General features: G+C 42.8%; 1 protein-coding gene across 1 annotated transcript; it reads right to left on the reverse strand.

Annotated features, from left to right (window-relative positions):
- Positions 1-3866: 3866 nt before the first annotated feature.
- Positions 3867-10936, reverse strand: LOC115167716 (cyclic nucleotide-gated cation channel beta-1-like). Its single transcript, XM_029722364.1, is given in 13 exon segments — positions 3867-4014; positions 4242-4448; positions 4538-4652; positions 4827-4931; positions 4934-4976; positions 5134-5275; positions 5472-5595; positions 5803-5866; positions 5968-6054; positions 6171-6221; positions 6472-6680; positions 10551-10760; positions 10903-10936. Coding segments are annotated over 13 exon segments (1539 nt in total).
- Positions 10937-11745: the final 809 nt, after the last annotated feature.

The following is an 11745-nucleotide window of genomic DNA, read 5'->3' on the forward strand; positions in this document are numbered from 1 at the left end:
GAACATTTTAACATCTTGACCATGTTCTGTTATAATATCCACCCGGCACAGCCAGAAGAGGACTGGCCACCCCTCATAGCCTGGTTCCTCTCTAGGTTTCTTCCTAGGTTTTTGGCCTTTCTAGGGAGTTTTTCCTAGGGAGTTTTTCCTAGCCACCGTGCCTCTTTCACATGCATTGCTTGCTGTTTGGGGTTTTAGGCTGGGTTTCTGTACAGCACTTTGAGATTTCAGCTGATATACGAAGGGCTATATAAATAAATTTGATTTGATTTGATTAAAATGCAAATCATTTTATAACATTTTTGACATGCATTTTTCTGGATTTTTTTGTTGTTATTCTGTCTCTCACTGTTCAAATAAACCTACCATTAAAATTATAGACTGATCATTTCTTTGTAAGTGGGCAAACGTACAAAATCAGCAGGGGATCAAATACTTTTCCCCCCCACTGTAGTTGGCTAAGGTGTATGTAAACTTCCGACTTCAACTGTGTGTATATATATATATATATATATATATATATATATAATATATAGCTTTCATTTCCAAAATGGTTCAGTGTGTCTGATACTTTCTCAGTTGAAAATGACACCAAAAGCACGTCCAGTCGACTGAAACATATCCATGTTAAAAACAGGCTCATAAAAACATGAAATATGGGCATAATCCCTGAGCGTTACATTTAAGGGCCGGATTCAATCCGTATTGTGGAAGTATCTAGGAAGATCTGCGTCAAAATGTAAAGGTAATTTTAGATTGAGCCGACATGTGCAACGTTTACCGTGAATCTAGTATGCGATGAACATTGCCTTGAAATTGAAATCAAGCTATAACGCAGATCTTCTGCGATATCCTACTTCTGCGATAGGGATTTAATCTAGCCCTAAATCTTCTAGTAGCACCTAGGCATCTATGCTATGGTGTTTAAAAAGAACCCACTCTGACAACCCACTCTGTCTATGACCTTAGGTCACTGATAGATATGGGAAAGGGTTGGAAAGTTAACTTGAACTTAAGTTAAAATGTGACTCCTACCACAAGTATGCACACACACCCACAGCCTAAGATGTAGCACAATGTCGGACAGAGGTTAGTTCTGAGGCTTGCTCAGCATTGTTTTATTCCCGCCTTTTTTTTTTATTCTGCCTTTTCCCGTTTGGTTGAGACGGACACAATGAACACTTCCTCTGGCTTTCTGCACCTCTTCCTGCTCATACACACTCATTTCCACATCTTACACACACACACACACACACACACACACACACACACACACACACACACACACACACACACACACACACACACACACACACACACACTGACCTCAACTCAGTAACTCAGTAAAATCATTGAAACCCATTTGTGCTCCTGCTGTGTCAGACAGGAGGACACATGGCAACGACCCTGAATTCGTCAATCAGATATCGACCTGTGTGATGCATCACGGCGCCATGGAAACCAACACAGGACCACTCACTCTCAGAGTTCAGATAAGAAAACGTTTTCTTCCCATATTCCTCAGATAAGAGAAACAGATGTTTTCCCAACGATTAAATGCTAAGCATTGTTTTAGAGTGAAAGACTAGTGTTCACTCTTGTGGCACAGACTACAAAAGAAAATGGCCTCTCTTTTAAAAAGGAATGGCTAAGGAAACCAGCAACATCTAGGTTTGGTTAAGGCCATATTGCCTCTGTCACAGGTCCTTGGGGAGAATGGCAGTACATAGAAGCTAAGCCCCCTGGGTAATGGAGTTCTATAACCATAAAGGCTCTTTTGGATTATGAAGCATCAATAAGGATTAAAGGGGCAATCTGCAGTTGCTACAAACATTTTTGGATATATAAATTAATGATATGTACTCATTAATTCTTTAAGAATGTAACTTATAAATGTCTCATGAGTTTAGTTCAACTGTCGTACCATTTCACAATCCCAAATATAAGCTTGTTTTACTTCAATGTTTGTAAACAAAGTAAACGTAAACAAACGCTATATAGCCTCAAAAGAAGCATAACACTACATTTTGATATCAAGGATGGTCACATTTCTCCAGCCCCATCCCTCAGCTTTTAACCGAAACAGGGGCGGGAAGTACGCTTTTTTATTGTTTCAACTGCTAATTGCCTCTTTAAGGTACTAAAACGTATTTAACACACACAACATCAGTGAGACCACGAGGGAGTGAGGGATAGAAGGGGTACACAGAATATCCCAGAATATGAAAGGATAACTCTGTAAAGGGAACTTTCCCGAGGGGGACATATGCCGTGTTCACGTCTTGTCGGAAACTCCGAAATGTCCTACTTGCTTACTCATTATAGAAAGATGGTACCCGAGTTTCCCACTTGGAAAATCAACCAATAGGAAGCTCTATGCAAATAACTTACGTTCATTTTGTCTCGTAGGTCCAGAGTTTCTAACATGAAGTGAACGCGGCAATAGAGAGAGAATGTTTTTTTTTAAAACTATTTCGGTCTAAAATCTCAATGTCAATATATAACAAGAAGAGCATAGAAGAGTAGTGGAGGATCACATTTCTTCCCCTTCTCTTTCTGTCTATTTCCTTTTCAGTCTCCTACTTCTTCTCCTTCTCCTCCTCTTCATCTCCAGGCTTCTGCTCGACGGACAGGAGCTCCTCGCTTTTGTGACGGCGTGTCATGCGGATGAGCATCATCATGCTGTCGGTCGTCTCGGAAAACGCATCTTCGTCATCCTCGGCGTGGGGATGTGCAGGGGGGATGGGGGAGCGACGGTGCACCATCGGGGAGGGAGGAGGCATGGGGAGTCCAGAGGACTGGGGGGAGAGGGGGTTGGGGGTGAGAGAGAGAGAGAGTAAGAGGTAGGGTGTGAGAAGGGGAGTTGGGGACAGACACAGAGGTAGTTGTTTATGACACTAGGTGTGTGCATGTAAATGCATGCGTGTACTATTTACCTCAGTCTCAGTAGGTTTGTAGCCCTCTTTCAGCTTGGCAAAGGTGCCCTTAATGCCTGCCTGCTCTGTAACCACCAAGGGTGCTTTTTTGAACAGCTTTTGGGTCTCTGGCCTGTCTGGGATCACCTCGGCAGTCTCCTTCACCTCTGCCTTTTCCTCTGGCTTCTTACCCTTAGTCAGCATTTTCCAAGAAGTAGGGAAAAGTTGTGGTCAGGTCAGTCAGACTGAAGTAAACTCTTTTAGATATGGTCTCACTGTGCATATACACTGTGTACATTGATGCACTTTGTGGGCTTGAAACATTTAGGCACACACACACATATACACACACACACACACACACACACACACACACACTGCACCGCCCTGTCCTCACTCATGAGGCAAATTGATGCCACGGATGAGTTAGAGTAGGTCATGAGACTGTCTGTTTTTCCAGATCTGATTCCCTCTCAACTTCTGCCTGCCTCTCACTTAAACCAATAATACTTCTTCAGGAGCTCAAACTCCTCTTAACCACTATCAACGAGAGAGAGAATTACAGTAGAGAGGGAAAGAGATAGAGATAAAGAACAGATGAACAGACAGAGGGAGAGAGTTACAGATGGACGAAGAGATGAAGCGGAGAGATAGAGGCTTGGTAAAGAGAGAGAAAGAGAGAACACCGTTTTGCCTCGCCATCACGTGAGCGATCACAAGATCGGTGGGTATGATAAAAAGCGCTATGTACAATATGTAGTGGGATATGTGTTGGCTGTGTGTAGGTTATCCATCCCCTCCACCCTTCCCTTCTCCAAGACTCATATCCCACGTCCCAGCCTTTCCATTTGACCTCCCTCCTCGGGCCTTTGGGCTGTGTCCTGGGTAAGAAGAGAGGGATAGGGGAAGTGGAAAAGGTAGGAAAGTTGGATTCCAGAAATCACCCCCTCACTATGCCTTCTTGCGGAGGAGTTTCTGGGACTCGGGGTAGTGCACCAGGATGTCTGAGAGGTCCCTCTTATCCAGGATGAAGAGGTTAGCTAATCCGTGAGCCACCACGTTGGCCGTGCGTCTGTTACCCCCGCCCCCTGCCAGCAAGCTGTCCAATCGGAGGACATGTATGGGTTATACGCCAAACAAACACTAAACACATGCTTAGAGACATGCTAGAGGCAAGCTAGAGGCATAGCATGCACATTGTTGCATGCATGAGCGCTGAAACAGGTTCATTGGGATTGTGTACAATGTACAGCCCTTAGATATTCCAAAACATGATACTGTATATGAGGAAAAGATTTGGACCAGGGATTAAGGGGGAGCTCTCACCTGATTTCGCCAAACACAGAGCCGGCCCTGATTGTTACAAACACAGTTTTCAAATCAGGTCCTCCCACCACCTGAACCTCCCCCTGCTTGCTGATATACATCTCCCTGCTGATCTCACCCTGCCCACACGGGACACACAGCACATGGAATAGAGAGACATGAAAGAGGGAGTTTAGTACAATTGGAGAAATAAAGAAAACACGAGAGAGAGAGAGAGAGAGAAGAAAGAGTACAGTATGTACTATTGAAGATTTGACAAAGATGAGGGCTGCAATGTCTGAGTTTCTGCATTAGACTCTTTCCCTCCCCTTACCTGGAACAGGGCCACCTTACTGACAATGTAGTAGTTAACATCCACAGCCATGTCCATCCTCATCTTATCTGGCAGCTGGATCAACAGCTCCTGCTCATCTGTAGGGAGAGAGAGACAGAGAGAGGGATAAAGGTAAGGAGGGAGACAGATGGGCAGAGAGAAGAAGAGCGACAGGGGGAGGGTGAGTGAGCAGATAGGCCCATAACAGAAACAGCCTCTTTGTAACGTTTTCACATGCAGCACTTTCACAACATTCAGCCAACGTTCCTCACCCAGCATGCCCTGTGTCTTCCAGGTGTAGTCGTACCAGGTCTTCACTCGGTTCTGGACCTCTTTGGGGATGTGGTAGGAGGTCATGTACTTGATGGTGTTGTCCGGTAGTAGTTCTGTCCTGCTTTGGCAGCCCCCACCACATCTCTCATCTGGAACAACAGCAGAACAACAAGCCTTGTGTTCAGTAGGCATGAAATGGACGAAAACGCTCAGAAACAAGAACATACTATCTGAGCCATCAAGAAACGCTTGTTTTCATTTTCTCTTGGAAAACATTTTTGCTACAGCGTACCCTAATGAACCTACCTGACCAATCATGATGGAGAAAGCAAAGGCGCCAACAAAGTAGTTGACGAGCTGGAATGTGATCTCGAACACGGTGGTGGGGTCCGGGAGACTACCGATTGTGATCAAGGTCTTTACAGCAAAGTAGTAACACCGGATATAACTGGGCACACAGACAGACAGAGGTACATTATACACACAGATGTCAGACAAATACATGCAGACACACATCTGGGATAAATACACATTTTAAAGGTGACAGCAGAAGAGGACTTAGAAAAAGCTGTTTTGTATTGTGGTAATGTGGTTGGTATGAGGTTTTTGACTGTTTTGTGACTGTTTAGCGGTATTCTCCTCACCTGTTCCCTCTGCTGTCGTAGACCCACTTAGTGGACCCCAGACCCTCATAGTCAGAACCTAAATAGAACAGACAGGCGTTGATGTGGAGAGAATACAACAGGTAGGAAGTGGTCAGGATCACTCCGAGAGAGAGAGGAGGGGAATGAGAAAAAGTTATTTAAGCTCAGTAAGGGCTACAGCACCCTCTGCTGGCTAAATATGTGTATCGTGTTTTGAGTGTGTTTGCTTAGTGTTCTCTGCTGAGTGTTTCGTGCTGAGCGAATGTCCTGTGTAGAGTATGTATGTGTTGTTGATGGTCAAAGTGTGTTCTATGTGTCTCTCTCTGGTACCTGTAGATGTAGGCTTTCTTCATTACTGCTTCCAAACGGTCGTTGAACTCAAAGAAAGCCATGTACTGAAACAGAGAGAGAGAGAGAGACAACAGAGGCATCAATAATCAATCACTAATCACTGAGATCTAAGCACTACAAAGAATGTACGAGTATGTGTGTGTACCTTCAGTAGGCGGGGGAATCTGAGGAGGGAGTTAACTCCAGTAAAGTAGTAAAATATCTCCATGGGGAACACACTGATACAATTCAGCTGAAAGACACACAATTCCTTAACAAACCAACACTCCTCACGTCCATCTTAGAAATATAGAGTTACTTATCTACTAGCCTAGTCAACAAGGAGAAACGGTGTAGCTTCAGCCTCACCTTGAATTGCTCTGTTGTCATGTAGTTGTCTCTCATGTCCTTTTTGTCACACTGTAGGAAAATATAAGAAATTAAAACATAATTTTGTTCCTTGTATCTATAAATATGTACATGTATGTGTGTTTTAGAATTTTTTTCTGACTCTGTGTGTATGACTGTCTGTGTTGGCATACATTTTCTAGTACTACTTCCCATAGAGGGCCTGTTTGTGTGAGGGCCTGTTTGTGTATATGTGAATCTCTGTATACGCATGTGCATATGTGATTGCCTACAGCATGTATGAGTATCCAGATCCCCTTACCACAATATCTCCTCTGCGTACAAACTCCAGGCGGGGCTGAAAGACCAGGATGTCGGTGATGTAAATAAGGTCACAGGTGTAGTCCATTAACAGCCACAAGTAGATGTTGTCTGCAGTCTGGTAGGGGAAGGCCCAGCTCACAGGGATCAGCCACACGTTCCAGTTCCACGCCATCATCACAAAGAACAGCTACACCACGTAGACCAGGTCTACAGGGAGACAATAGGCACTAATACAGAGCAGAGCAGAGTCAACTACAACGTGAATATAAAAACTCAGTCGGGGCTAAAATGCATATTATGATTTCATTACATTAGTATCAGGGCCGAAGATCAGGTTGGTAAAGATAGTTCATATTTTATTGTCAAGATCCAGAAGTGATATGAGACTGTAAGAGGCGCACTCATTCGCCAGTTGGTCAAGTCGGTAAAGTATTGTGTTGTATAGGAATGTATAATGGTACAGGGGTATATGGTAGTCAAGTTGGTGAGGGATATTATCCACTATTATATAGTTTGGGTCCTGGATACTGATTGGCTGAAAGCCGTGGTATATTAGATTGTAGCAAATGGCAAATTATTTGTTTACTGTTCTAATTATGTTTATAATAGTGAAAAGGCACCTCTGGGGTTTGTAGCATATGGCTAATATACCACGGCTAAGGGCTGTATGCAGGCAATCCGCGTTGCGTCGTACCTAAGAACAGTCCTTAAACATGGTATATTGGCAATATACGACAACCCCTAGTGCCTCATCGCTTAAATACAAAATTACTTGTTCACTGTATAATTACAGTGCCTTGCGAAAGTATTCACCCCCCTTGGCATTTTTCCTATTTTGTTGCCTTACAACCTGGAATTAAAATAGATTTTTGGGGGGTTTGTATCAGTTGATTTACACAACATGCCTACCACTTTGAAGATGCAAAAATATTTTTTATTGTGAAACAAACAAAAAATAAGACAAAAAAAATTAAAACTTGAGCATGCATAACTATTCACCCCCCAAGTCAATACTTTGTAAAGCACACCATTTGCAGCAATAACAGCTACAAGTCTCTTGGGATATGTCTCTATAAGCTTGGCACATCTAGCCACTGGGATTTTTGCCCATTCTTCAAGGCAAAACTGCTCCATCTCTTTCAAGTTGGATGCATTCCTGCTGGTGTACAGCAATCTTTAAGTCATACCACAGATTCTCAATTGGATTGAGGTCTGAGCTTTAAATAGGCCATTCCAAGACATTTAAATGTTTCCCCTTAAACCAAGTGTTTCTTTAGCAGTATGCTTAGGGTCATTGTCCTGCTGGAAGGTGAACCTCCGTCCCAGTCTCATATCTCTAAAAGACTGAAACAGGTTTCCCTCAAGAATGTCCCTGTATTTAGCGCCATCCATCATTCCTTCAATTCTGAACAGTTTCCCAGTCCTTGCCGATGAAAAACATCCCCACAGCATGATGCTGCCACCACCATGCTTCACTGTGGGGATGGTGTTCTCGGGGTGATGAGAGGTGTTGGGTTTGTGCCAGACAGTGTTTTCCTTGATGGCCAAAAAGCTCAATTTTAGTCTCATCTGACCAGAGTACCTTCTTCCATATGTTTGGGGAGTCTTTTGGCGAACACCAAACATGTTTGCTTATTTTTTTCTTTAAGCAATGGCTTTTTTCTGGCCACCTCCGTAAAGCTAGCTCTGTAGAATGTACGGCTTAAAGTGGTCCTATGGATAGATATTCCAATCTCCGCTGTGGAGCTTTGCAGCTCCTTCAGGGTTATCTTTGGTCTCTTTCTTGCCTCTCTGATTAATGCCCTCCTTGCCTGGTCTGTGAGTTTTGGTGGGCGGCCCTCTCTTGGCAGGTTTGTTGTGGTGCCATATTCTTTGCATTTTTTAATAATGGATTTAATGGTGCTCAGTGGGATGTTCAAAGTTTCAGATATTTTTTTATAACCTATCCCTGATCTGTACTTCTCCACAACTTTGTCCCTGACCTGTTTGGAGAGCTCCTTGGTCTTCATGGTGCCGCTTGCTTGGTAGTGGTGTTGCAGACTCTGGGGCCTTTCAGAACAGGTGTATATATACTGAGATCATGTGACACTTAGATTGCACACAAGTGGACTTTATTTAATTAATTATTTGACTTCTGAAGGTAATTGGTTGCAACAGATCTTATTTAGGGGCTTTGTAGCAAAGGGATTGAATACATATGCACGCACCACTCTCCGTTTTAATTTTAATTTTGGAATTTTTTGAAAGAAGTTATTTTTTTTCATTTCACTTCACCAATTTGGTCTATTTTGTGAATGTCCATTACATGAAATCCAAATAAAAATCCATTTAAATTACAGGTTGTAATGCAACAAAATAGGAAAAACGACAAGGGGGGTGAATACTTTTGCAAGGCACTGCATGTTGATAACCAGTTTATAATAGCAGTAATGCAGGGATTTGTGGTATATGGCCAATATACCACGGCTAAGTTGTGTACCAAGGCACTCCGCATTGCGATGTGCGATGTGCATAATGTGCGATGTGCATAAGAACACATATTGGCCATACACAGTACCACACCTCCTCGGGCCTTAGTGCTTAAGTATAATGTGTTTTGGTATTTAAAACCTCTTAGGGCTAGGGGGCAGTATTTTCACAGCCGGATGAAAAACGTACCCAATTTAAACAGCTTATTACTCTGTCCAAGAAACTAGAATATGCATATTATTAGTAGATTTGGATAGAAAACACTGAAGTTTCTAAAACTGTTTGAATGGTGTCTGTGAGTATAACAGAACTCATATGGTAGGCCAAAACCTGAGAAAAAGTCAAGCAGGAAGTGGAAAATCTGAGGTTGTTGTTTTTTCAAGTGATTGCCTTGACTGTATACAGTGACTTAGGGTTCATTTTACACTTCCTAAAGCTTCCACTAGATGTCAGCAGTCTTTAAAACGGTGTTTGAAGATTCTATGGTGAATTTGAAGGGAATACCAGCTGTGGTAAACTGGTGTCCCATTATAAGGCATGGGCTCAAGTCACGCGCAATGACTTGGGAGCGAGCTGAGTTCATATTCACTCCTAAAGAAAACGGATAGGTCCGGTTGGAATTTTATTCAAGGTATATGATAAAAACAACCTAAAGATTGATTCTATACATTGTTTGACATGTTTCTACAAACTGTAGTATAACTTTTTTGACTTTTCGTCTGGACTAAGTAAGCACGTGCGTAGTGGATTTGGATAGTGAACCTAACGCGCGAACAAAATTGATTGTTTGGAAATAAATATGAACTTTATCGAACATTTTTTGTGGAGCTGGGATTCCTGGGAGTGCCTTCTGAGGAAGATAATCAAAAGTAAGTGAATATTTATAATGTAATTTCTTAGTTTTATTGACTCGAAGATGGCGGGTTTCTGTTTGCTAGTTGTTAGTGTCATCTGGGCTGTACTCAGATTATTGCAAATTGTGCTTTCGCCGTGAACCTTTTTTGAAATCTGACAAAGCGATTACATTTAGGAGAAGTGTATCTATAATTCCGTGCATAACACTTCTGTATTGATCAATGTTTACGATGAGAATTTACGTACTATGTGTGCTCATTGTGCTCATTCACCGAAGGGTTTGGAGGGAAAACATTTCTCAACATTACGCGCCAATGTAAAATGCTGTTTTTGGATCTAAATATGAACTTTATCGAGCAAAACATACATGTATTTTGTACATACATTATGTCCTCGGAGTGTCATCTGATGAAGATCGTCAAAGGTTAGTGCTTCATTTAGCTGTGTTTTGGGTTTTTGTGATGCATCTAGTTGCTTGGAAAATGGCTGTGTGGTGTTTCTTGTGAAGTTTATGTCCTAACATAATCTAATTTTACGCTTTCGCCGTAAAGCCTTTTTGAAATCGGACAATATGGTTAGAATAACACGAAGTTTATCTTTAAAATGATGTAAAATAGTTGATTGTTTGAGAAAATGGAATTATGAGATTTTAGCAGTTTTAAATTTGGCGCTCTGATTTTCCACTGGCTGTTGTCAAAATCAATCCCGTTAATGGGATGAGAATGGGAAGGGGTCACCAACAGGATAACTCACCAGTATAGGGGTTGATGCTGGAAGGGAAATGATAGTCCACTATGGTTTGAAGCCAACTAGGAAGTGGGGGCATTTTGGGAAGTTTGAGGATTTTGATTGGGTATCCATACAAGTCCCAGTACTCCTCCGCCTCTTCCTCCTCCACCGGGCCTGGGATGTCCTTCTTATCCTCTTCTGGGGGCGGGGGAGGAGGGGGTGCCTTGGCTGGGACTGGGAGTCAAAAGTTATAGGTTATGTGAAAAAGGATGTGGGTCAGGGTTGCATTTGTATATTTTAGAAAATCGTATGGCAATTGCGTATTTTGCTTGTCAAGGGTCAGGGTCACAGGTTAAAGGTCATGTTTAGTGGTAACCTATAGGCTTGGGGGCTGTCTTCCTCAGAGTCATCAGGGTCCATCAGTTTGTCCTTCTTTCGGACCATCCTCGCCTTAAACAGCTTGAACAGTGTAGTCACTGTCTCTTGGATATTCACACTGCCATCGCTGGCCGCTGATGCTGGACAATCCCTGCAGCATATGACATCATCAGTGAGCGAGAGTGTGTGTGTGTGTGTGTGTGTGTGTGTGTGTGTGTGTGTGTGTGTGTGTGTGTGTGTGCAAGTGTACATGCATGTTTGCATCACAGGAGGTTGGTGGCACCTTAATTGAGGAGGACGGGCTCATAGTAATGGTATCAAATACATCAAACGCATGGTTTCCATAACGAGGGGACAAGATAAAAATTGTTCTGCCTCTGAACAAGGCAGTTAACCCACTGTTCCTAGGCTGTCATTGTAAATAAGAATTTGTTATTAACTGACTTGCCTAGTTAAAAAAAGGTACAAATATATATGTTTGATTCCATTTACTCCGTTCCAGCCATTGTTAAGAGCTCTCCTCCGCTCAGCAGCCTCCACTGGTTTTGCATGCATGTTGTGTATTTGCCTGTGTGGCATCACTCACTCATCTTCCACAGTCAGGAGGCCGGTCTGCATCTCCAAGTCATCAACACCACAAACATCATCCTCTTCAGCACTTCTCTCTTCGACCAGGAGGAGCAAGCCACTGAGGGGAAGGCGATACAAGGTTAGGCAATAGGAGACAAAGAGAAAAGGGTAGGATAACTGCACAAACAAAGCTGCCATAACTTACTCTGTAGCCACAGCTTTGCTGAATGTGTGACAAAAAGAGAGAGTAATATTAGGGTCATCCTAGGCA

This window comes from Salmo trutta, chromosome 29 (assembly GCF_901001165.1).
Source record: "Salmo trutta chromosome 29, fSalTru1.1, whole genome shotgun sequence".
In the NCBI taxonomy this organism is placed as follows: domain Eukaryota; kingdom Metazoa; phylum Chordata; class Actinopteri; order Salmoniformes; family Salmonidae; genus Salmo; species Salmo trutta.